Source organism: Papio anubis, chromosome 2, assembly GCF_008728515.1.
Source record: "Papio anubis isolate 15944 chromosome 2, Panubis1.0, whole genome shotgun sequence".
Classification (NCBI taxonomy): domain Eukaryota; kingdom Metazoa; phylum Chordata; class Mammalia; order Primates; family Cercopithecidae; genus Papio; species Papio anubis.
Genome location: NC_044977.1, coordinates 192,500,587 through 192,526,767, shown reverse-complemented (window position 1 = coordinate 192,526,767; position 26,181 = coordinate 192,500,587). Strand labels below are relative to the sequence as shown.

The 26,181-nt window shown below is 43.0% G+C and overlaps 1 protein-coding gene across 4 annotated transcripts; it reads right to left on the bottom strand.

Moving 5' to 3' along the window:
* Positions 1 to 11,543: 11,543 nt before the first annotated feature.
* Positions 11,544 to 26,137, bottom strand: WDR53 (WD repeat domain 53). 4 transcript variants are annotated; one of them, XM_003895333.4, is made up of 3 exons: positions 25,987 to 26,137; positions 18,306 to 18,801; positions 11,544 to 12,168 (listed from the first exon to the last, which is right to left on the bottom strand). In XM_003895333.4, the coding sequence occupies exons 2-3, from the start codon at positions 18,783 to 18,785 to the stop codon at positions 11,572 to 11,574; spliced, it is 1,077 nt and encodes a 358-aa protein (XP_003895382.1). In that variant the 5' UTR covers positions 18,786 to 18,801; positions 25,987 to 26,137; the 3' UTR covers positions 11,544 to 11,571. The 4 variants fall into 4 exon arrangements, with proteins under 4 accessions (XP_003895382.1, XP_009200295.1, XP_021790761.1 ...); XM_009202031.4 differs by lacking the exon at positions 25,987 to 26,137 and adding an exon at positions 19,140 to 19,579; XM_021935069.1 differs by lacking the exon at positions 18,306 to 18,801.
* Between the last annotated feature and the right edge of the window lie 44 nt (positions 26,138 to 26,181).

Sequence of the window (26,181 nt, the reverse complement as noted above, 5' to 3'; positions counted from 1 at the left end):
AACTTATGTACAATAAATTTCAATAATTTAAAAAGTACAGCTTGCTGAGCTCTGACAAGTGTTTACAGTCACCTGCCTAGGCCTCCAAAAGTGCTGGGATTATAGGTGTGAGCCACCACACCCTGCCTCCGAACCCTGGAAACCTCTGAGCTGCTCTCTGTTTTGCCTTTTCTAGAATGTCATATAAATGGAATCATATAGTATTTGGGTGTAAATGGAATCATTAGTATTTACTCTGCTAGGCATATACTTGCTTCTTTCACATACCATAATGCTTTTGAGATTTGTCCATGTTCTTGCTTCTGTCCACAATCTGTTCCTTTTATTGCTCAATAGTATTCCACTGCATGGACACACTGTGAGGTGTTAAACAGTTGAGGGACATTTGGATTATTTCCAGTTTGGCTATTATGAATAAAGTAGCTGTAAACATTGGGGTCAAGATTTTTGTGTGAATATATTTTTCATTTCTTTTTAAAATTTTTTTATTGTTTCTTTTTCTTTTCTTAAAAATCCCAAATGTGATAGTATTTTATTTTTCCTAAGTAAATACCTAAAAGTAGAATTGCTAGGTCATATTATAAGCATAGGTTTAGCTTTAAAAGTGGCCAAACCGCTTTCCAAAGTGGCCGTACCATTTTGTTTCCTACTAACAATGTATGAGAGCTCCAGTTGCTCTGCTTTCTCGTCCACATCGTCAGTCTTCAGATGTTAGCCATTCTAGTGGGTGTGTACAGGTATGACGTTGTAGTTTTAATTTGCATTTACCTAATAACTATTCATGTCATGCACCTTTTCATGTACTTGTTGGCCATTTATATATCCATATTGGTGAGGTGTCCAAATCTTTTGCCCATTTTTAAATTAGGTTTTTTGGCTTCTTTTTAAGTTGCGAGCGTTCCATATGTATAGATTCTGGATATAAGCTCTGCAGTAGGTATACATTCTACAAATATTTTCTCCCAGTCTGTGGTTTGCCTTTTTTCTTTTCTTTTCTTTTCTGTTTTAAATTTTTTTTATTTATTAATTTTTTTTTTTTTTTTTTTTTTTTTTTAGACAGGGTCTCACTCTGTCACCCAGGATGGAGTGCAGTGGCGCGATCTCGGCTCACTGCACTCTGCGTCTCCTGGGCTTAAGCAATTCTTCCACCTCAGCCTCTTGGGCAGCTGGGACTACAGGCATGAGCCACCACACTCAGCTAATTTTTGTATTTGTTGTAGAGACAGGGTTTTGCCATGTTGCTTAGGCTGGTCTCAAACTCCTGAGGTCAAGCTATCCACTGGTCTGGGCCTCCCAAAGTGCTGGGATTACAGGTGTGAGCCACCACGCCCAGCCAGCTTTTCATTTTCTTAATAGTTTTTTTTTGGAAGAACAAAAGCTTTCCACTTTGATAAGGTCCAATTTGTCAATTTTTTTCTTTTATGGTTCATGTTTTTTGTGTCTTAAGAAATCTTTGCTGAATGCAAGGTCACAAAGATCTTCTTTTATGTTTCCTACATTTTAGAGCATTAGCTCTTATTTTTAGTTTTATGACCCATTATTTATGATGTAACAGCTGAGGTTCATTTTTTGGCATATGGCTTCCAATTGTTCCAGCAATACTTGTTAGAAAGACTAAGATTTCCCCCATTGAATAACCTTAGTACCTTTGCTAAAAATTTGTTTGCCATAAACGTGTAAGCCTGCAAGCATACGAAGGGATGCAGAACATCATTAGTAATTAGGGAAATGCAAATTGAAACTACAATAAGATTCTACTTCATACCCACTCAGAAAACTATAATTAAAAAAAGACAGGCTGCTGGGAATGTAAAATGGTGTAGTCACTTTGGAAAGCCATCTGGCAGTTCCTCAAAATATGGACACATATTTACCATGTGACCGTCAGTTTCACTCCTAGGTATCCTCTTGTTCATAGCAGCATTATTCAGAATAGCTCGAAAACAGAAACAGCCCAAATACTCATCAGCTAATGAGAAGATAAACAAATTGTGGTATAGTATATAAGTACAATGGAATATTATTCAGCCATAAAAAGGAATGAAGTACCGATACATGCTAAAACATTATCTTGAAAACATAACACTAAGTGAAAGAAGCCAGTCTGAAGAAACCTCATGTTACATGAGTCCATGTATATGAAATGTCTGGAGTTGGCAAACTACACAGACAGAAAGCAGAGTAACAGTTGCCTGGGGTAGGGGTGAAGTGGTGGTATAAGGGGAAATGGGAAGTAATTGCTAATGGGTTCCAATTGTTTCCAGTGAGGTTTCTTTTTGGGAGAAGAGAATTTTTTTTTTTTTTTTTTTTTGAGACAGTCTGTCTCTGTTGCCCAGGCTGCAGTGCAGTGGCACGATCTTGGCTCACTGCATCCTCTGCCTCCTGGGCTCAAGCAATCCTCCTGCCTCAGCCTCCCAAGTAGCTGGGAACACAGGCACGCACAACCACGCTCAGCTAATTTGTGTGTGTGTGTGTGTGTGTGTGTTTGTTTGTTTTGGTAGGAATGGGTTTTCCTAGGCTGGGGGAGAGAAATTTTCTAAAACTAGGTTGTGGTGATGCTGCAGGACCCTCTCAATTTATTAAAAACCATTGACTTGTATACTTTATTTTTCTATGAACTTTGTAGAGAAGTAGATTTGTGTACTTTAAGTGGGTAAATTGTATGGTATGTGAATTATACCTCAATATGGCAGTTTTTTAAATCCCCCCCCCTACAATTGTTGAATTTAAAAGATTGTTCTGGCTGGGCATGGTGGCTCATGCCTATAACAGCACTTGGGGAGGCTGACGGGGGAGGATCACTTGAGCCTATGAGGTCAAGGCTGCAGTGAGCCATGATCATGCCATGCACTCCAGCTTGGGCAACAGAGCAAGACCCTGTCTCAAAATAAAATAAAGTTTTGTTCCTTAAAGTTATATTCTTGTTTCCACCAGTACTATAAAACAATTATTTCCAGTGTGTGAAACAGCAGCGGTCTGTCTTCTCTCTGACATTGTTAAAATTTTTTCTAAAGTCACAACACACACACGTAGGCATACTGAGAAAGAAAAAAAAGTTTAGTAAGTAAGTTTAGTAATTTTCTTTCATGGGTCAATTACATAAAGAAACAGCAAGTTAAGTAAAAATAAAGTATACTGGAGAAACTGTAGAGCACTGGGAATCCCTGCTGACCTGAGTTTCAGTCTGGTTGTTCCCCTGACGCATGGGTGTCACCTGACCAGTGAGAATATGGAACTGCTGCCTCCCCAAACCCTCCTGGTACAGGAAGACTTCAATCCTGTGGCCTTCCAAGTTCTCCTGCATATCATCCTGTGTTTTTTTTATTAGAAACAACATTTCCCCAGAGGTTTAATTTCTGCTTTGAAAGATCTATTTGAAAGAGTCAAGATATAGTTAAGAAGGAAGGAATGTGCCATCATCTGTGTGTTTAAAATTCTGTTTTGAAGCCAGGCGTGGTGGCTCACGCCTGTAATCCCAGCACTTTGGGAGACAGAGGCGGGTGGATCCCCTGAGGTCAGGAGTTCAAGAACAGCCTGACCAATGTGGTGAAACCCTGTCTCTACTAAAAGTACAAAAATTGGCCAGGTGTGGTGGTGGGCACCTGTAATCTCAGCTACTCGGGAGGCTGAGGCAGGAGAATTACTTGAGCCCAGGAGGCGGAGGTTGCAGTGAGCCAAGATCGCACCACTGTACTCCAGCCTGAGTGACAGAGTAAAACTCCATCTCAAAAAAATAAAAATAAAAAAGTCTGTGAACTCAGAAGGCATACAATTCTTATAAACACTTTTCAGTGTATTAAACTTATGATGTTACACATTTGACAGTGCACTTTGTAGAAATTCTAAGTATTTAGTAGCTAAACCTAAAAAAAGTGCACTCAATTTTTAGCTCACTACATACCTGTGACCGGTTGTGTCAATATTTGCAAATCAATAGGACTTGTATTTACTTGATCACTCCACGCTCCGGATGCTTCTTTATTCACTGACTGGAATTACAGGAAAATCATGCCCAAGTAAACTTTGGATTCAAGCATTTCTTATGGCTATGGAGAGGCTCTATTCAACCACAGCCCAGCCCCTTTCCTCACCAAGAGTAAGGGGATGGCAGAGGCTCTCCTCAAGTACTGAGGAGGTGGTCTGTATTTTTCCTATGTGCTCTCCTGGGCCTAGATTCAATCTTGCTCCTCTGGCTGGATATGACCCAGGTGGTAGTGGTGATGGCAGCGTATCTTGTTCACTCCAGCCGAGACTCTACATTTTTCCATAATGTCCCTCTGGCCTAGCAACTTAGTCTCTAAGTGAACTCTAGCTCAGTGAAAGGGACAATATTCCCCAACTGGGGATATCCCACAGGGAGAGGGTTGACTAGAAAGAAGGCCTGCCTCTGCTCAAACTCCAGACTGAGCTACAGGTTTCTCTTGTCCCCAGCCTGTCACCTCCATAAGCCCTGCTCATGGCTGCTGAGGGGCTTGTCTTCTGGCCAGTTCTGGCTGCTACCCTCTCCTGTCACCAGGGCTGTTGTGCAGTAAGGATGGTATGAGGCATAATTGCTAGTCAAGACCAAGAATGTGAGTTATTGCTAAGTTTCTCATACATGATATCAGTAATATGGTTATACTGGAAAATGTCCATTTTTAGGATACGCATGCTGAAGTTTTGAGATTAAGTGTGATATGGTTTGAGTGTCCCCACCCAAATCTCATTTTGAATTCCATGTTGTGGGAGGGACCCGGTGGGAGGTAACTGAATCATGGGGCAGGTCTTTCCCGTGCTGTTCTCGTGATAGTGAATGAGTCTCAGGAGATCTGATGGTTCTATAAGGGGATTCTAAAATTAGCTTGTGGTGATGCCAGCAGGACCCTCTCAATTTATTAAAAACCATTGAATTGTCCAGTGTCTCTACTAAAAATACAAAAATTAGCTGGGCATTGTGGCAGGCGCATGTAATCCCAGCTACTCGGGAGGCTGAGGCAGGAGAATCACTTGAACCTGGGAGGCGGAGGTTGCAGTGAGTCAAGATCACACCACTGCACTCCAGCCTGGCCACAGACTGAAACTAGGTCTAAAAAAAACCAAAAAAACAAAAACCACTGACTTTTATACCTTATTTTTTCTGTGAACTTTGTAGAGAAGTAGATTTGAATACATCAAGTGGATAAATTGTATGGCATGTGAACTATAACTCAATAAGGCAGTTTTAAAATCCAAAAATACTTAATTGTTGAATTTAAGTTTGTTCCGGCTGGGCATGGTAGCTCATGCCTGTAACAGCACGTGGGGAGGCTGTTATATTCTTGTTTCCACTAGTACTATAAGGGGGAGTTTCCCTGCACAAGCTCTCTCTTGGCCTGCTGTCATCCATTTAAGACGTGACTTGCTCCTCCTTGCCTTCCACCATGATTGTGAAGCCTCCCAGCCATGTGGAACTGTACGTCCATTAAATCCTTTTTCCTGTATAAATTACCAAGTCTTGTGTATGTCTTTATCAGCAGCCTGAAAATGAACTAATACAGTAAGTTGGTACCAGTAGAGTGGTATTGAAAAGATAACCTGAAAATGTGAAAGTGACTTTGGAACTGGGTAACAGGCAGAGGTTGGAACAGTTTTGGGGGCTCAGAAGACAGGAAAATGTGGAAAAGTTTGGAACTCCCTAGAGACCTGTTGAATGGCTTTTACCAAAATGCTTATAATGATATGGATAATGAAATCGAGGCTGAAGTGGTCTCAGATGAAGATAAGGAACTTGTTGGGGACTGGAGTAAAGGTGACTCTTGCCATGTTTTAGCAAAGAGACTGGTGGCATTTTGCCCTGGCCTTAGAGCTTTGTGGAACTTTGAACTTGAGAGAGATGATTTAGGGTATCTGGCAGAAGAAATTTCTAAGCAGCAAAGCATTAAAGAGGTAACTTTGGTGCTGTTAAAGGCATTCAGGTTTTTTGTTTGTTTGTTTTTTTGATATGGAGTCTCACTCTGTTGCCCAGGCTGGAGTGCAGTGGTGCAATCTCAGCTCACTGCAAGCTCTACCTCCAGGGTTCATGCCATTCTCCTGCCTCAGCCTCCCGAGTAGCTGGGACTATAGGCGCCCACCACCACGCCCGGCTAATTTTGTTTTTGTATTTGTAGTAGAGACGGGGTTTCACCATGTTAGCCAGGATGGTCTCCATCTCCTGATCTTGTGATCTGCCTGCCTCGGCATCCCAAAGTGCTGGGATTACAGGCGTGAGCCACCACACCTGGCCAGCATTCAGTTTTAAAAGGGAAACAGAATAAAAGTTTGGAAAATTTGCAGCCTGGCAATGCAATAGAAAAGAAAATCCCATTTTCTGAGGAGAAATTCAAGCCAGCTGCAGAAACTTGCATAAGTTTTTTGTTTTTTTTTTTTTTGAGACAGACTCTTGCTCTGTGTCCCAGGCTGGAGTGCAGTGGCGCGATCTCGGCTGACTGCAAGCTCTGCCCCCCGGGTTCATGCCATTCTCCTGCCTCAGCCTCCCAAGTAGCTGGGACTACAGGCACCCGCCACCACGCCCGGCTAGTTTTTTGTATTTTTTTAGTAGAGACAGGGTTTCACGGTGTTAGCCAGGATGGTCTCGATCTCCTGACCTTGTGATCCACCCGCCTCGGCCTCCCAAAGTGCTGGGATTACAGGCTTGAGCCACCGCGCCCGGCCAAAACTTGCATAAGTAAGAAGGAGCCAAATGTTAATCCACAAGACAATGGGGAAAATGTCTCCAGGGCACGTCAGAAGTCTTCAAGGCCGCCCCTCCCATCACAGGTCCTAAGGCCTAGGAGGAAAAAATGGTTTAGTGGATCAGGGCCAGGGTCCCCATGCTGTGTGCAGTCTAGGGACTTGGTGCTCTGTGTCCCAGCCAATCCAGCCATGGCTAAAAGGGGCCAACACAGAGCTTGGGCTGTGGCTTCAGAGAGTCCAAGCCCCAAGCCTTGGCAGCTTCCACATAGCGTTGAGCCTGTGAGTGCACAGAAGTCAAGAACTGGGGTTTGGGAACCTCTGCCTAGATTTCAGAAGATGTATGGACACACCTAGATGTCCAGGCAAAAGTTTGCTGCAGGGGCGGGGCCCTCATGGAGAACCTCTGCTAGGGCAGTGTGGAAGGGAAATGTGGGGTCAGAGTCTCCACACAGAGTCTCTACTGGGGCACCCTCTAGTGGAGCTGTGAGAAGAGGGCCACCATCCTCCAGACCCCAAAATGGTAGCTCCAACAGCTTGCATCATTCACCTGGAAAAGCCACAGATACTCAACACTAGCCTGTGAAAGCAGCTGGGAGGCTGCACCCTGCAAAGCACACAGGGGCAGAGCTGCCCAAGACCATGGGAACCCACCTCTTGCATCAGTGTGACCTGGATGTGAGACAGAGAGTCAAAAGAGATCACTTTGGAGCTTTAAGATTTGACTGCCCTGCTGGATTTTGGACTTGCATGGGGCCTGTAACCCCTTTGTTTTGGCCAGTTTCTCCCATATGGAACAGTTGTATTTACCCAATGCCTGTACCCCCATTGTATCTAGGAAGTAACTAACTTGCTTTTGATTTTACAGGTTCATAGAGGAAGGGACTTGCCTTGTCTCAGGTGAGACTTTGGACTGTGGATTTTTTAGTTAATGCTGAAATTAGTTAAGACTTTGGGAGACTGTTGGGAAAGCATGATTGGGTTTGAAATGTGAGGACATAAGATTTGGGAGGGCCTAAGGGTGGAATGATATGGTTTGGCTGTGTCTTTACCCAAATTTCATCTTGAATTCTCACATGTTGTGGGAGGGACCCAGTGGGAAGTAATTAAATCATGGGGCCAGGTCTTTCCTGTGCTGTTTTCATGACAGTGAATAAGTCTCACAAGATCTGATGGTTCTATAAGGGGGAGTTTCCCTGCACAAGCTCTCTCTTGTTGCCGGCTGCCATCCATGTAAGACATGACTTGCTCCTCTTTGCTTTGCACCATGATTGTGAGGCCTCCCCAACCACATGGATCTGTAAGTCCATTAAACTTTTTTCCTGGTAAATTATCCAGACTCGGGTATGTCTTTATCAGCAGCATGAAAACAGACTAGTACCAAGTGTCAAGGTACCTCACTTTCAAATAGTTCAGCAAACAAGACACACACACACACACACACACATATAAAACATATGCGCTGTGCATTACTGTTTTTCGCTAATTCTTTGCTTGTAAATAGCAAAATTGTGGTCAAGGGAGAGCCGGTCATAGGCTGATGTCACCAGAACTACACATGATTCTGCCAGAATGTGACTGATTAATCCTGAAAGTATTTCTGCCCTTGGCAAGGAGTGGTTGGGTGGCACAGTATCGGCCTCAGGTTTGTGTATCCAGGACCACAAACTGTTTGTAATTTACAGAAATGTGAAATAATTTGGTAGGCTAAGGTGGGGCGGATCACCTGAGGTCAGGAGTTCAAGACCAGCCTGGCCAACACGGTGAAACCCCACCTCTACTAAAAATACAAAAATTGGCCGGGCACAGTGGCTCATACCTGTAATCCCAACACTTTGGGAGTCCGAGGTGGGTGGATTACTTGAGGTCAGGAGTTCATGAGGTCAGGAGTTCAAGACAAGCCTGGCCAACATGGTGAAACCCCGTCTCTACTAAAAATACAAATAAATTAGCTGGGCTTGGTGGCGAACACCTGTAATCCCAGCTACTTGGGAGGCTGAGGCACGAGAACTGCTTGAACCCAGGAGGCAGAGGTTGCAGTGAGCCAAGATCATGCCACTGCACTCCAGCCTGGGTGACAGTGAGACTGTCTCAAAAAAAAAAAAAAAAAAAAAAGAAAAAGAAAAATAGAAATGTGAAATGAGCATGTTTAGGTGTCTGTGAGTTGAGCATTGGTTAGGAGAATGTGTAGTCCTGATAGCTGGTGTTAAAAATAACTTGAAGAGGCTGGGTGTGGAGGCTCACGCCTGTAATCCCATCCCTTTGAAAGGCCGAGGTGGGAATCACCTGAGGTCAGGAGTTTGAGACCAGCCTGGGCAACACGGCAAAACTGAGTCTCTACTAAAAATACAAAAATTAGCTGGGTGTGGTGGCAGGTGTCTGTAATCCTAGCTACTCAAAAGGCTGAGGCAGGAGAATTGCTTGAACCTGGGAAGTGGAGGTTGCAGTGAGCTGAGATCACGCCACTGCACTCCAGCCTGGGTGACACAGCCAGACTTCCTCTCAAATAAATAAATAAATAAAATAAAAATAACCTGAAGAACAAGCAAAGGGTTGGGTTTAGTTGCCAGGCAATCCTGCCACCAGTTCCCTTCAGGCTTTTTTTTTCTATGCACATTTTTTTCACATTTGAACTTTCTGGGTCTCCTTCGGTTCATTTAATATCTTATGAGTACTGTTTGTGTTGGCTGGGCAGCCTAGGACAGGCCACACAATATGCTCTGAAGTGAAAGAGGGTAGGTAGTCTTTGCCTTCAAGTATCTTACACTCTAATAAAAATAGAAAAGCACGTAGTTACCCCTCGGTACTCATGGGCTCCACACTCCATGGAGTCAACCAACCGTGGCTCAGATGTATTCAGGGAAGAAAAAACAACGGAACACATCTATACAATGATAAAAGATAATACAAATAAAAAACAATACTATTTATATAGCATTTCCACTGTATTAGGGATTGTAAGTAATCGAGATCATTTAATGCGTATGGGAGAATGTGCATAGGTTATTTGCAAAATATCGTTATTTTCTTTAACACAATCTTTTAAGATTCATAATCAGATCTGTGAAGATCTTTCTGCCAAATGTTTATAAATTTACTTATCATTAAATATAATCATTATCAATATTGTTTAATAATTACATAGCAATCTCATATTCACAATATTTTAAGTAATTAAAATTTATATTTAATAGTAATAAGTAATACAGGTTCCAGTGATTACAACCTGTTATCTTTGGAAGATGTTTTTCAGCCTTCCACAGGTGGGGGACATTGAAAGCTTGCCTCCGAGGGGTGACCACTGAAGTTCCTATCTGTCACCTTGAGTGGCCAGTTGAGTATTAGAACTGAGCTATATTCAAAATGATATCCTGGTTCTCTGTAAATTTAGGCTGGGGTGCTTTCTTTTGCTTACCCTGCCAGCATAGCCACCCCAGCAGTATGCACCTGACTATTCTTGGACTTCTCAGTTGTGGGAGCCAATACATTCCTTTTTATTCTGTTAAGCCAATTTGAATTTGGTTTCTGTCACCTGCAACAGGAGTCCTGACTAAAACTGAACTTATGAAAAACAGATCTCTACAAACAAGAATAATGGTAACCAATCAGATGATCTCTTCAAAGCTTTGAATGTAGGTACGGTGGCTCACACCTGTAATCCCAGCACTTTGGGAGGCTAAGATAGGAGGATTGCTTGAGGCCAGGAGTTTGAGACCAGTCTGGCCAACATAGCAAGGCTCCTCTCTATAAAAAAAATTAAATTAAAATTAAAAAAACTTTAAATGTAAGAGTAGGCAGTATGAGTGAAAGCTGAAAGAACATGCAGAGAAGACAGCAATCCAGGCCTCAATGAAAAGGAACCTAACTCTTGACACCCTATCTAGGCCTCTATTCTCTTTTCTATCTTCTGCTTAGTCAGAATTTCTGCTCATTAATAACTGCAATTTATTCTCACTCCACCAGCATCATGGCCTGGATTGCTGCATAACACCCTAAACTGATTTGACCCTGGAACCCTTTTTTTTAGAAACACAGCAAAAGGTAATTGTCAGCAAAGCAATTTGGGCTTTACACAGAACAAGCAGGAACAGGTTTCCTCTTCCAACGTGGTAATGCTCTTCATGACATCCTGGGATCAGAAATAACTAATGTTATTTATTTATTTATTTAGAGACAGAGTCGTTCTGTCGCCTAGGCTAGAGTGCAGTGGTGTGATCTTGGCTCACTGCAACCTCCACCTTCTGGGTTCAAGCGACTCTCCCATCTCAGTCTCCTGAGTAGCTTGGATTACAGGCATGTGCCACCAGGCCCTGCTAATTTTTGTATTTTTAGTATAGATGGATTTTTGCAATGTTGGCCAGGCTGGTTTCTAACTCCTGATCTCAGATGATCCGCCTGCATTGGCCTCCCAAAGTGCTGGGATTACAGGCATGAGCCACTGCACGTGGCCAGAAGTAACTAATGTGGTGACCGATTTGGACCAGGATGTGGGCTTCCCTAGGGTAGGCAGCGTAACAAGGTCCTTTCCAGACAAGTCATTGTGCCTGCAATCTTCCTGGATCTTTAAGTTACATAACATCTCTAAGTCTTAATTCCTGTGGCACTAAAATGGGGAAAAAAACTTCATTGATTCAGAACAAGAAATCAAATATATGTAAAATGGCTGGTACATGGTACACAATGAATATTCATTCTCTTCCTCCAAACTTTAATATATCACTTACTATATAAAGTATCCAATTGTCTTTTGTTCAAATATCTTAAAATTTGTACAGCAAAATAGTATGATTTTATATATAACAAACCGCTTAAATAAAGAACCAGGATCTTTTTTTAAATCTGAAAAACAATTTTGCCACAATTCTTCAAATGTTTTTATTGGATTTAAAATTCATTTAAGGGATATACAGATATACAACTAGTTTGATCAGCTACTAATATATTTTGGTGTCCCTTTATTTTTGTACCCAAGAGCCAATTCACTTTTTCTCCATGTTCAATATTTAGCTTTGGTAAAATGTTGCCATGTTCTTCCTCATCCGTTACTGAAGCGTCAGTATTTCCACCCTGCTTGGTGCAAGTTCCTCTTTTAGGTTTCTTCCTGTGGGTACGTTTTGTAGGACTCTTCTGTTTCTTCTCAACTTCACTGTTTGCATCCCACAACATGATCTTCCCATCATTCCCTCCAGTAAGCAGCAAATAGGATTCTGGGAGAAAGCAGACCTGGGATACCCCTAAAGTGTGGCCCTTAAATCCCAGTTCCTGTTCACACTTAACTCCCATCACCCGAAAGATTCGAACTTTACCATCTTCTGCACCACAACTAAAAATATTACCACACGAAGCCACAGAGATAGAGTGGGCTAGGGCAGGGTTTAAGAGCTGACCAGGTGACTGTGGGCCTTCCATTTCTTCTGTTTCATCCTCCTGTAAATTTGTAATCCAGAGTGGTCGGGCTTTTTGAAGACTCCACAGCATCACCTTTACGTAAGAAGAAATTACACAGTCATACAAAATGCTAGTCAATTTGCTCACTACCGTGTGCTTATTCAGCTTCTAATACAATCGTTAAAGTGGTCTGAGAATGAGCAGTAAGGTAGGTTCCCAGCAGTACAAAAAAAATAATCAAATGCTGCCATAACATGCCAGTGGAATGCTACCCCGGGACTAAAACTAGATTGCAGTAAGGTAGAATTAAACAAGATCCTGAGTAATTTTTGATTAATAAACCCCATCAAAGTGTAATTGTTAAGCAAGTTTCTAAAGGTTTTTCTGCTCTCATCTCTTCAAGTGAAACCAAACGTTATGAAATTTGCTAGTTTTAGTCTATGCTGGTTATAGGTAACAAGGCCTATCAAGTAAATAAACTCAATCTGGATATCACTGAAATGGTTTCTATCTGGAATGCCTTTCCTTTCCTTTCACATTACCCAATTACCCATCCAAGGGGCTTAAGCTCAGTCCCGGTGCCTCCAAGAAGGCTTTCCTATTTCAGCCTGCTTCTCTTTCCTGTATCTAGTTTCTGTTCTATTAACTGATATATTCTGCTAGCTTATCAGTTTCTTGAGACTCAATTAGTCTTTGCTAATGCCTAGCATAACGGCTGAGAAAGAGGAGAAATTCCAAATGTGTCTGTTGATTAATATGACATCCTGGTATTAATTTCATTTGGCTTTTCGTTGTTGTTCCCGACCTGGTTTCTTTTGTTTTTTTTTAACAAGCTTTGTGAATGGGTTTTACATTATCATCTAGTGATTCATTCTTTTCCTGTATCAACCATTTTGCAAAGAAAAATACTCTTAATACTTTCAAAGCGAACAGACAGCTGTTTTACCATGTAGTTTACCATCATCCCTGAATTATAACTCATAATTTTAATAGACACTGGAAAAAGCATGACCTTGTTTAGACAGGAAAAGCATAGATCTGAATTGGCAAGATTAGCATTGCTGATGCTATTAAGAATTTGGTTTCCTATTCAAGGTAACTTCCCTTGTGATTATTAGTGACATCTATTAACACTTATATTCTGCTTCTCTTAGATGAAAATCTCTTTGAATTGGGTTTATAACATTATACTATGTGATGAACAATCACTATTTGGGTGAAGTTAAAGTACTAACAAATTAAAATAAGCTAAAGTAAAACAAATAAATATTAGAAAATATAACAGGAAGGAGTGCTGAAACTTGATATGAAAATAGTTTGTTTTTGTTTTTTTTTTAAATAGGGTCTCACTTTATCACCCAGGCTAGAGTGCAGTGGCACGACCATGGCTCACTGCAGCCTTCACCTCTCGGGTTCAAGTGATCCCTCCACCTCAGCCTCCCAAGTAGATGGGACTACAGGCACACGCTACCACACCCAGCTAATTTTTGTAGAGACAGGGTTTTTGCTATGTTGCCCAGGCTGGTCTCCAACTGCTAGGCTCAAGCAATCCGCTCACCTCCACTTCCCAAAGTGATGGGATTACACACATCAGCCACAACGCTCAAAAACAGTTTCTATTAAAAAATCTAAACACGGCTGGGTGCAGTGGCTCACACCTGTAATCCCAGCACTGTGGGAGGCCGAGGCGGGCGGATCACGAGGTGAGGAGATCGAGACCATCCTGGCTAACACTGTGAAACCCCGTTTCTACTAAAAATACAAAAAATTAGCTGGGTATGGTGGCGGGCACCTGTAGTCCCAGCTGCTCGGGAGGCAGAGGCAGGAGAACGGTGTGAATCTGAGAGGCAGAGCCGAGATCATGCCACTGCACTGCTGCCTGGCCAACAGAGCAAGACTCCATCTTAAAATACATATATACATACACACAAGGAAAATGGACATTCTAGAATCTGCTAGCTTCACTGTATTGGCAGACAGCCCCAGTTCTTTCTCATATTTTCTGTCCTCCAAAGACATTCAAACACGAACTGCACCCCAAGTGTTTCAGCAGCTGAAACACCTTTGTATTTGACTGAAACCATCTAAACGTGTCAACAGCCACCCCAGATTCTACCAAGTCTAGAATCATTCCCATGTATTGAGGATTCCAGACTGTTCCTGTCTGGACATTCCCTTTGCGCTTCTTGGCTTTTCCAAGCAGCTGAAGACTCTGAGGTGTTTCACACTTAATTTCTCAACCAGCTGTTCAAGCAGTTATCATCCTAAGCAAGAGAGCTAGAGATACTGAAAGAAAACAATGAAAGAGTTTGGGGCTCACGGTTCTGTAAAACATTGAAGGGAGAAAAAGTGGGGAACCAGCAAATGTTCAGAAGTGAATGTAATAGTAACAAAGTGACTTTTCAAAAAAAAATCCCCCTTTTACAAAAACGTTTCTTTCCATATAAAAGACTCATCTTCAAGATAAAGAGCCTCTTAAGGCCAGGTGCAGTGGCTCATGCCTATAATCCCAGCACTTTGGGAGGTCAAAGCAGAAGGACTGCTTGAGCCCAGGAGTTCAAGACCAGCCTGGGGAACATAGGGAGCCAGCCCTTCTCTCTAGAAAAAATAAAAAAAATTAGCTGGGTGTGATGGCTTGTGCCTGCAGTCCCAGCTACACAGGAGGATGAGGTGGGAGGATCACTTGAGGGAGTGCGAGGCTGTGGCGAGCTATAATTATACCACTGCACTCCAGCCTGGATGACAAAGACCCTGTGTCAAAAACAAACAAAACAGCCTTCTCCACCATTCTGGTCTGTAAGTGTTGATATTTTGGTCTTACAAAATTGAGAAAGAATAACAAACCTTTGAATCATCTGTTTTCAGATGCAGAAAGGGGCAGGGAAAGAACATCAACATGTATGCTACAGAAATATGACAGTTTTAATTTTCTAAGTCTTTCAAGAAAAAAAGTATAGTTGAATGGTAGGTATACAGGTATTTATTTAATTTTTTTTTTTTTTTTTTTTTTTGAGACAAGGTCTCCCTCTGTCACCCAGACTGGAGTGCAGAGGCACAATCTTGGCTCACTGCGACCTCAACCTCCTGGGCTCAAGCAATTCTCCCATCTCAGTCCCCCAAGTAGCTGGGACTACAGGTGCTCACCATGCACCTGGCTAATTTTTCTATCTTTTGTAGAGACGTGGTTTCGCTATGTTGCCCAGGCTGGTCACAAACTCCTGAGCTCAAGCAATCCACCTCCCATGGCCTCCCAAAGTGCTAGGATTAAAGGCATGAGCCACCGTGCCCAACCTAATGTTATTCTTTATACCTCACATATATAAATATTACTTTGTACCTATTAAATAAAAAATTAAGCAGTCTCAAGTGTCTTAACGAACCACACTTTGCTTTTAAGTTCCTTGCCTCTTTGAATGTGCTTTGCCTATTTTATTTTTTTGAGACAAGGTCTCACTTTGTCACCCAGGCTGGAGTGCAGTGGCAAGATCACGGTTCACTACAACCTCGACCTCCCTGGGCTCAGGTGATCCTCCCACGTCAACTTCCCAAGTAGCTGGGACCATAGGTGCATGCTAGCACACCTGGCTAATTTTTGTAATTTTTTGTAGAGATAGGGTTTTGCCATGTTGCCCAGGCTGGTCTCGAACTCCCAGGCTCAAGTGATCTGCCTGCCTTGGCCTCCCAAAGTGCTGGGATCCCAGGCATGAGCCCTCAGGCACGTAAGCTACCACGCCTGGCCCTGCCTAATTATTCAAACCTAAGTCAAAAGAAATAATTTGATAATTACTGTTACATAAGAACAAAGATAGGTGTGCTGAACATGGCAATCATTCAATTGCTGCCTTGAGATAAAATCTGTTTGCTCAGAGAGCAGGAACTCAAAATAGTCACAACTCCCTTCCACTATTATTATGCCGACATTCTTGGGCTCCCCCATAGACTGGCTATCCTTAAAGTTTAGGATAATACTAGATGAACAGGTTTTAGGAAGAAAACTGTGGAAAAAATTATAGAGTTTCAACTTCAGTTAAGGAAATAATTTCTTAAAAGCATGGTTGTACGGCTGTTACATCACAACCCAGTGTAGAAACAAATCTACCACGAACGTTCAGCAATTTTACCAGGCAAATCAAAATAAGAAATTACCTGAGCCTCCCTTTTTCAAAATACTTGTTTCCTGGGCTGTTCACTAGCAAGTGCCTGCCACTAAAACGTCTTACCTGGAACTGGGGGCAAGAGAGTAAATTCTGAATGCCCATTCCTTATCTAATCTGAAAAGTACACATCACTTTTGCATACCTAATTGTCTATCGCCATGCCTAGTGGTTAATTAACGAGCTACTGATGGAAAACTGGTATAGCTGAAGGATGACAGAACGACTACTCAAAGACACACTGTACAATCTGCCTACTTAAAACATGTCCACCTGGTTGTACAGCTCTTTCTTTACAACCACAAGGGCAGATTATTACCACCAGGGTGGAGGATGTACGATATTTATAAAGGGCTTGGTCAAAACCTAGGAGTGGAAAAGGAAGGTAGAGTTTGCAGGGTCACTATGCCCCACACATGTAGAGTGAGTCTCAACCCAGGCACTATCGATGTTTTTTGGGGAAAAATTCTTTATTGTTTGGAGATATCTCAGCATTGCAGGACAGCCACTGATTCTGCCTACTGAATACTGGTAGCTTGCAGGAGAGGGGAACAGCATGGTGACAACAAAAACAGTCTCATCATTCTTAAATTATAAGGGGGATGCAGGGTTGGGGAGGGAGAGGTAAAGACCACTAGCCAAGAGGGTGGAAGTCAAAACTTCTGATGCTATTAAAAAGAACACAGAATCTTAGAAGATACTGTATGCAACTGAGAACAGAGATTAAATGCCTAAACAGTGCTGGACACAGGTCATTCTCAATGGTTCTCTCTCTAGAAGCCACCTCATCCCAAACCAAGACACTTTTCTGTGACATTACTGATGATACTCTGCTTGAATACCTGTCATCCTAGAGAAAAAACAGCCTTAGGAGCCAGAGAGATTGAGCTTTGAATCCCAGTCAGGTGGCTATGTAGATACTTAATGTGAATTTCAGTTTCTTTATTAAAAAAAAAAAAACAAAATCACTAGGAGGATGTGATTAGAATTAAAACGAATATACACAAACAAAGCACTGTCAAGAACTAAGTGCTCACCAGAGAGAAATCGTGACGACTGTCACTCCCGTGATGAGATATACTCTCAAGAGGAAGCACATCCTGCCATGGGAACGTTCAAGCTATTTGAAAACGTTTACGTTAAGCCCAAATCTGCTTTCCCATGACTTCTCTTACAAAGACCAGCATATTCCATTTTTTCCCTCAAGAAAACTAAGAATTAAACACCTCCAGTTCTCTACATAATGGGGTTTCTAGATAGATCTGCTTTCCTGATGGACTTCCTCTGGATTTGGGCAATTTGTGATGTTCCTTTCTTTTTCCTTTTTTTCTTTTTGAGACAGAGTCTCATTCTGTTGCCCAGGCTGGAGCACAGTGGTGAGATCTCGACTGATTGCAACCTCTGCCTCCTGGGTTCAAGCAATTCTGCCTCAGGCTCCCAAGTAGCTGGGATTGCAGGCGCCCGCCAGCACGCCTGGCTAATTTTTGTATGTTTAGTAGAGACGGGGTTTCACCATGTTGGCCAGGCTGGTCTTGAACTCCTGACCTCAAGTGATCTGCCCACCTTGGCCTCCCAAAGTGCTGGGATCCCAGGCATGAGCCACCACGCCCAGCCGTGATGCTCCTTTCAAAACTCAGCATTGAATACGGTGCTTTGATCCTGATCACCAATACACAATATTTCAGTTAATGTACCCCAGAACTTTAAAGTAAAAACAGATCCCTCTAACTTTTTGTTTAAACAGAGTTTATAGAGAATGGGTGGACCAACTCTGCCTTTAGTACTCACCGTTGTTTGTTTAAACAGATGTTTACAACCAAATATTTGAATTTTCAGGTTTTAGGAATATCTTACAGTACAGAGAAAGGAAGAGTAAAGGATTAACGATTACTTTGTGAATAAATTCTACTAGATTTTATCAGACTAGCATTAAATGTAGAAATAAGGCTTATCGTTCATAAATGGATATGTTAGTAGAAAACAGAAAAAGCAAAGGTATTTGGTGTGATCAATAATTTGATTCTGTTAGCAAATCCCACTCAGAAATTCTCCAAGTACTCTGTGCAAAAGCATCACCTGCATATCCAGTCCACATGACACCAGGCTCTGAGGCCTCTGAGGTCGAAAAGCCACCGAAGAGCAGATGTTGGAGTGTCTCTTCAAGGATCTGACGACCTTCTTGTTCTCCACGTCTAGGATTTTGATCGCCCCAGAGTCATCGGCAGAAGCCAGCAGGTTTTCAGTTTGATTCAATGAAAGACAATTGATTTCTTCTTCATTCACATGAAAATGGTCCAAGGAATCTTTGAGGGACCTGACATCCAGTACACTAATGGTTTCTCCATGTGAGGCGTAGAGCTTGGTGGGGCAGGAGGGAGAAAATAAGACACTGGTAACATCATCAGCCCCTTGGAACCGCATGTGTCCTAATGGAGTTCCATCTTCACCCCAAGCCGTGAGACCTCCACCCTCCGCTCCGGAAGCCAGCAGCCCTTCTTTACTTGCATTTAGGCAGAGGACAGGAGAAGAATGTCCGCCAGTCCACTTGACTGCCATAATGGTCCCGAAGACTCTGTGAAGGGGAAACAACTGTAATCTCATGTTTTATGCATTGACTTGATGGTAGGAGATAGACGTAGTCAACAGTATTTCATAAAGACATCTTAAAAAAACTAAATTTTTTTTTTTTTAAAAAAAGGACACTTAAAGATCAAGTCTCCAAAAGCCTAGCTGAACACAGGGTTGTATCCTGGCTGGCAAATGCTTCAGTGGGCTTCCTTTGCCATCAGGGATCTAGGTAAGGCTGGTCCTCCAGTCTTTGATATGGAACCCACAGAAGAATAAACACTAAATATTTTAAATTAGGAAAAATTCTATTAAAGAGAGGGCTGCAAAATCATCAGGTTATACCTCTTATCTGAATAATGTTTTAGATGATGAGCTCTGTAGCCAGGCTCTCCAGGTTTGTAGTAGCTAGGTGACTGGGCAAATTACTGAACCTCTCTGTCACTCACTTTTCTTCTCTATAAAATGAGGATAACAACACTTATTTCATAGGATCATAATACATGTAAATCACACATAATGGTGCCTGGCACATAATGAGTACTCAACAAGTATTCCTATTGTTACTTTTTCTGTTTTTATTAGGCTGGTCCAAAGTGGCATCACATGTACTGCACCAGTACTCTCCAAGTGTGGTCCCCAGACCAGCAGCATCAGCACCACCTAGGAACTTGTCAGAAATGCAAACTGTCAGACCCAACACCGGATCTACTGAATCTGAAACTCTGGGGGTGAGACCAAGCAATGTGCTTTTGTTGTTGTTGTTGTTTTGTTCTCTGAGATGGAGTCTCGCTGCTGTTGGTCCAGGCTGGAGTGCAATGGACGATCTCAGCTCACTGCAACCTCCGCCTCCCGGTTTCCAGCAATTCTCCTGCCTCAGCCTCCCGGGTAGCTGAGATAACAGGCACCCAGCAACAAGCCTGGCTAATTTTTGTATTTTTAGTAGAGACGGGGTTTCTCCATGTTGGCCAGGCTGGTCTCAAACTCCAGACCTCAGGTGATCCACCTGCCTCGGCCTCCCAAAGTGTTGGGATTATAGGCGTGAGCCACCGTACCTGGCCGCAATGTGTTTTAGTAAGTCCTCCGGGTGATCCTGATGTACAATGGAATTGCAGAATCTGTATTGCACTAATAACCACCTGGGGAACTGGTGAAAATGGCAGGCCCTTGGGTCTTTCCACCAGATACTTATTCAGTAGGTTATCTAATTTTATTCTCAAAGCAACCCTTTTGATTGGTATTATTCCATTTTAGGGATAATAAAACCGAGTCTCAGAAATGTTAAATAATTTTCCCAAGGTCACTTGACTCTTAGGATTTGTAAGGGATCCCAAATGTTTTGCTTTTGAGACAGGGTTTTGCTCTGTCACCCAGGTGGAGTGCAGTGGCACAATAGTGGCTCACTGCAGCCTCGACCTCCCAGGCCTAAGCAATCCTCCCACCTCAGTCTCCTGAGTAGCTCAGACCACTTATGTGCACCACCACGCCTGGCTAATTTTTATTTTATTTTATTTTATTTTTTTCCAAAGTCCGGGGGGGGGGGGTCTCCCTATGTTGCCCAGGTTCCAAATATTTAAATAATGAAGGTCCTTTTCTAACAACTCCACCTGACAACGGTTTTGTTATTAGTCTTTGAAGAAACAGAAAATGACCAAAAATTACTAGTAAGTCATCAGTGCTTTAAAATGTACTCACATATGTTTAATCATATTATCATCTGCCTGCATTTACACAACAGTGCAAAATTTAGATTTCTGATCCTCTAGGAATCCCAGATATAGACACACTGGAAATGCCACATAATACTGGCCTGCCTTGCCTGCCTGCTGGTCAAGGCAAAAAAGGAATCAGGGCAATTTATACAACTCTACTCTTGGTCAAGACAAAAGGAAGCAAACAAATCTATCTCGACAAATTTAATTTTTAATTTCATAAGCGAAAGGAGAACTTACCCGAGTGCCAGACCCCAGAGCTGCTATGCTATTTCCAGGTAAGATACTTGAATTTAGCCCAATGGTACAGAGATAAATTTCCTTATTTGGAAAAATCATTTAAAATAATCTGGCAATCTGCCCAAAGTTTCCATTCCCAACACAAAGCTTTTTTTTTTTTTTTTTTTTTTTGGAGACAGAGTCTTGCTCTGTCGCCCAGGTTGGAGTGCAATGGCGCAGTCTCAGCTCACTGCAACCTCTGCCTCTGCTTCCTATGTTTAAGCGATTCTCCTGCCTCAGCCTCCCAAGTAGCTGAGACTATAGGCGCCCACCACCATGCCAGGCTAATGTTTGCATTTTTAGTAGAGACAGGGTTTCACCATGTTGGCCAGGCTGGTCTTGAACTTCTGACCTTAAGTGATCCACCCACCTCAGCCTCCCAAAGCGCTGGGATTATAGGCGTGAGCCACCGCACCCAGTTTCCCCCTACTTTTAGTCACACACAGGATCACTAATTAGACTGCAAAAAAATCACTGATCTATTAGTAATCAAGGTAACAGAAACGTGGTCACAAAATCAAATATAGAAATGTTCATAAAAGTAAAATGGAAAAAAGACAAAATTAAACTTTGTTTTCAAGCAGAAGCACTCAATTAATATACAGAAGAAACTAATTGGAGACTGAAGCAGTAATATTTAAAGGAGAGGACTGGAGAGGAAATGACTCAGAGGGAGGTAAAAACAGGGAGCCCTGGTGGTTTGATTTTTGCTGACAAGTACTGAAACAGCAGCAGGTAAATATGCTGTAACGAAGACTGTTGCCAAAAGTTCCAGATAAACCAAGATTTTAAACGAAAGGCACTGATAGTATTTAGGCTAAGGAACTGTAATACTGACTTATCTCATGATAAAGATGCTATTCTACAAATTTGAATTGAATATTGAAAAGTCAATTTAAGTTACAATTTTGTTTAACAATTTCAATTTTTTTTTTTTTTTTTTTTTTTTGAGACAGGGTCTTGCTCTGTCATGCAGGCCTTGACCTCCCCAGCCTCAAGTGATCCTCCCACCTTAGCCTCCTGGTTAGCTGGGACTACAGGCTCTCGCCACCAAACCCACCTAATTTTTTGTATTTTTTTGTAGAGATGAGGTTTCCCCACATTCCCCAGGCTGCTCTCGAACTCCTGGGCTCAAGCGATCCTCCCGTCTCAGCCTCTCAAAGTGCTGGGATCTGCTTTCAAATCTTTAGAATGTTGATCATTTCTTTCCCAGCCTCTTCTTCGAGGCCAGGCTGGTCTCGAACTCCTGACTTCAGGTGATCTGCCCGCCTCAGCCTCCCAAAGTGCTGGGATTACAGGCGCGAGCCACGGTGCCTGGCCGAGAGCATTTTTTAAAAGGGTGAAGTGCCACAGCTGGCAGTTCTCATCGGCCAGATCACTGCTATGATGAATCAACTTTGAAGTCAGGAGGTCTATACTCTAGAGCATTAAGATTTGCTGATATTTGTGTGCATACAGGTTTTGGATCCCAGCTGGGATTTTAGGTTTTCTCTGAAACAAGAATGAGGCAGGGTTTCTAATGCTCCTATTTCTCCATTACAAATCTACCCACAGGAGAGCCAAATAAATGTTGACCGACAGACAAACGTTTTAGCAGGTTTTCTAATTTAACTCTTTTCTAGAAAAGATTTAACTCAATCTTCAAGGTTCATTTGGTTAAGTTTTACTCCAAAGTATGAGAAGATAGGCAATAAACGAATTTTGTCCCTAAAGGGAGTATTATAAAGACTACAGTTCCTATAAATTTTTCCACAATGGAACCAGTAGTAACTCTTGTTCTATTAGTCTCACAAGACCCCAAGAACAGCTCTATCTTATTAAACGCTACACACTAAACTCCTGCTCTCTAAATCACTATCTTATTAAACGCTACACACTAAACTCCTGCTCTCTAAATCGCAGATAATATTTACTGATTGTTTTCCAGTCAGAAAAATAAAAACAAATAACTATTCCTGGGAATGTTAAAAAAAAAAAAAAGGGTGGGGGAGGCTGGGCGTGGTGGTTCGTGCCTGCAATTCTAGCACTTTGGGAGGCTGGGGTGGGCGGATCACTTGAGGTCAGGAGTTTAAGACCAGCCTGGCCAAGATGGAGAAAACCTGTCTCTACTAAAAATACAAAAATGAGCTGGGCGTGGTGGTGTGTGCCTGTAATCCCAGCTACTTGGGAGGCTGAGGCAGGAGAATTGCTTGAACCTGGGAAGTGGAGGTTGCAGTGGTGAGCTGAGATTGTGCACTGCACTCCAGCCTGGGTGAGAGTGAGGCTCTGTCTCAAAAAAAAAAAAAAAAAAAGGCCGAGGGAAGTTTGGAAAGCCCCAGAAATCCATACACTCTGTGGCTATTAATTTAGTCAATCAAGATTTATCATGCAAAGCATTGATCAGTGATTCAACCAGAGCCTCCAAAATCATTTACTTAGTCTATAAAATTAAAATGATTTGTTATTGTTTGAAACACACCAAAGAACATTATCAAAAAGTTAAACAATCAGATTGCTGTGATAGAAGGGTAGTGGGAAGAAATGTAATTAAAGTTGGGTTAAATCAAAACAATTTTTCAGAAATGAGTTGGCAAGCCACTGTTTCTTGCTTTTCTGACTGCAACTGGAAAAGCCTGGCAGAAAGAGGTGAAGTGTCACCATCCCCACATTCATGTATCAAGTCAACAAGCTTCTCTTTTCCTATCGAGTTGCCTAAAGCGTCAAGCACAGCAGTTAATCATATCCTACTGTAAATTACTTTAATCAGATAATAGATCACTTCCTTCTAATACCTACTGAAATCATATTGAGTGGGTGAGGGAAAGGTGAGTTTTTCTTGTTTTTTTTTTTGAGACAGGGTCTCCCTCTGTTACCCATACTGGAGTGCAGTGGCCCAATCTCTGCTCACTGCAACCTCCACCTTCTGGGCTCAAGAGATCCTCCCACCTCAGTCTCCCAGGTAGCTGGGATTACAGGCATGCACCACCACGCCCAGCTAATTACTGTATTTTTTGTAGAGACAGGATTTCACCATGTTGCCCAAGCTGGTGTAACTCCTGAGCTCAAGCAATCCGCCCACCTCAGCCTCCCAAAGTGCTGGGATTACAGGCATGAACCACCGTGCCCTGCCAGGTGAGTTATTTTGAGAGCAATTTTTTTTTTTTTGAGACAGAGTTTCGCTCTTGTTGTCCAGGCTGGAGTGCAATAGTGCAATTTCGGCTCATCGTAACCTCCACCTCCCGGGTCCAAGCGATTCTTGTGCCTCAGCCTCCTGAGTAGCTGGGATTACAGGCACGCGCCACCACGACCGGCTAATTTTTGTATGTTTAGTAGAGACAAGGTTTCACCATGTTGGCCAGGCTGGTCTCGAATTCCTGACTTCAGGTGATCTGCCCGCCTCAGCCTCCCAAAGTGCTGGGATTACAGGCGTGAGCCACGGCGCCTGGCCGAGAGCATTTTTTAAAAGGGTGAAGTGCCGCAGCTGGCAGTTCTCATCGGCCAGAGCGCAGAATGAGTACTGAACATGGGGAAGGGGCTTGGTGGGGTGGGTGATGAGCAAGTGAAAGATCTGTAAAAAAGAAAAGGAGGGGCTGAGAAGGGTAATCTTTTACTTTGAAATTCTACCTGGGGCACTTAGGAGACGGTCTGCCGTTGAAAGTCACCTCAGCGACTGGGCTAGAGATTAGCACCAGAAAAACATCGGATCCTTCAAACGTTCTACCTCGGCTGTACTGTGACAGGATAAAGGCCAGTCTTTAAAAATGAATGATCTCGAAACACTCTGCACCAGTCATAACACCACTGTCCCTTTCAAGTGCTTGTGCCTTTAAGGCTGTTCATTCTGTCTAGTTCATTATCTCGTTTTCAGATGGATCAACTCTGCTTATCCTCGAAAACTTAAAGAAATTAGTGAGAGAGAGTCACCATCACCACAGTCAGCAGAGGTCAACTTTTCTTTACCGGCTTGGGGTTTCTAAAGCTGGACTTGATGTGGAGAAGCTGGATAGCAACCAAAATGACTGAAGGGCTGTGGCGCTGGCATTGGTAAGAATGAAAATTAGGGTTACTGGACTTTGTGAAAAAGACATATGAGGAGAACGGACAGGCGAGTAATAATCAAACACCATGTATCAGAGGGTAGGGAAGGTAGCTGCTGTTCCTTTGCTTTTACTAGAGACTAAGAGATGGATATAGCAAGAAGCTTCAGAAAAGATTTCTTACTACATAAAGGTTCCAAGACATTGGAGTTGACTAAGGGAGTCTGTGAACTTTATTATTTTAATTACTTACCTCATGGAGTTGTTTTGAGAATTATGTATATAAAAATCTGCGTAAATGACCTAGTATAGTGCCTGGTTCACACCGTGACTCAAATGATGGTTATTATTATTCTCTTACTAAGCATTCTTTAAAGGCTGTCGGAAAACTTTTGGGGCCACCTAGGAAATCGTAGTATAATCAAATAATGCTGAAATTCTTGTGTGTGTGTGTGTGTGTCTGTGTGTGTGTGTCTGAGGTAGGAGCTCACTCTGTAGCCCAGGCTGGAGCACAGCAGTCGATTATGGTTCACCGCACCCTCGACCTCCCGGGCTCAGCCTCCCAAGTAGCTGGGACCAGAGGCGCACGCCACCACCCTCGGCTAATTTTTCTATAGTTTGTAGCGACACGGTCTCGCAATGTTGCCCAGGCTGGGATGCTGAAATTCTAACCCTTCCAAGAATCCATCTATAATCATGGCCTCCACGTCATTCTCCGTACTGGAATGTTTAATTGACTAAAACTACATTGCCTTCATCTGCTTACTAAGCGGTGGCTCCAGTAAAGACCACACCTTGTCCAAAAGACAGAAGCAGTTAATTAGCACTCAAATGGCACTCGAAGGCGTGGGCGCAGGGGTGTTCAGTCGCAACCACCTTACTTTCCGAAGGCACACAGGCACAGACGTTGGGCTAACTGCCGATATTCGGGGAGAACGAGAGGGCCTGACCAGGTCAAGACGGCCTCCGTTGCCCAAGCTACACAAAAAGGTGGGGGAGCTAGGAACTGGCCAGCAAGGAAAGAAAAGTTTCACGCGTTGAGTTGGAGTCTGAAGCAAGGACCTAACTGACACAGGGAAACGTCACAGGAAAGGGGGCCCAGGAGAGCAGACGCGGAGCCACCAGACCAGAAAGAGGAAAAGGCACTGGAAAGCAGCATCAAAGCCACCGGCCCCAGCCTCATACCTGCTCTTCCCGCTCCCCTCCTCGGCGCCCAGTGATGACCTCACCCGCCGGCGCCCAATCCCGTCGAGCGTAAGGCGCGAGGCGGCGCAGCCAAACAGTCACATCCGGGGCCGAGAGGAACCGCGAACGAGCTGGGCGTGCGCCCTTGCTTCGTGCCCTCAACCCGCATGGCGGAGCCACTGGCGCGCCGCGGAG

Bases quoted from the DNA above. Each gene is read 5' to 3' on its own strand.
- WDR53 (XM_003895333.4), bottom strand. From the start codon at position 18,785: ATGGCAGTCAAGTGGACTGGCGGACATTCTTCTCCTGTCCTCTGCCTA. The intron at 12,169-18,305 runs GTGATGCTTTTG...TCTTACGTAAAG, and splicing joins CATGTGGACTGGATATGCAG to GTGATGCTGTGGAGTCTTCA.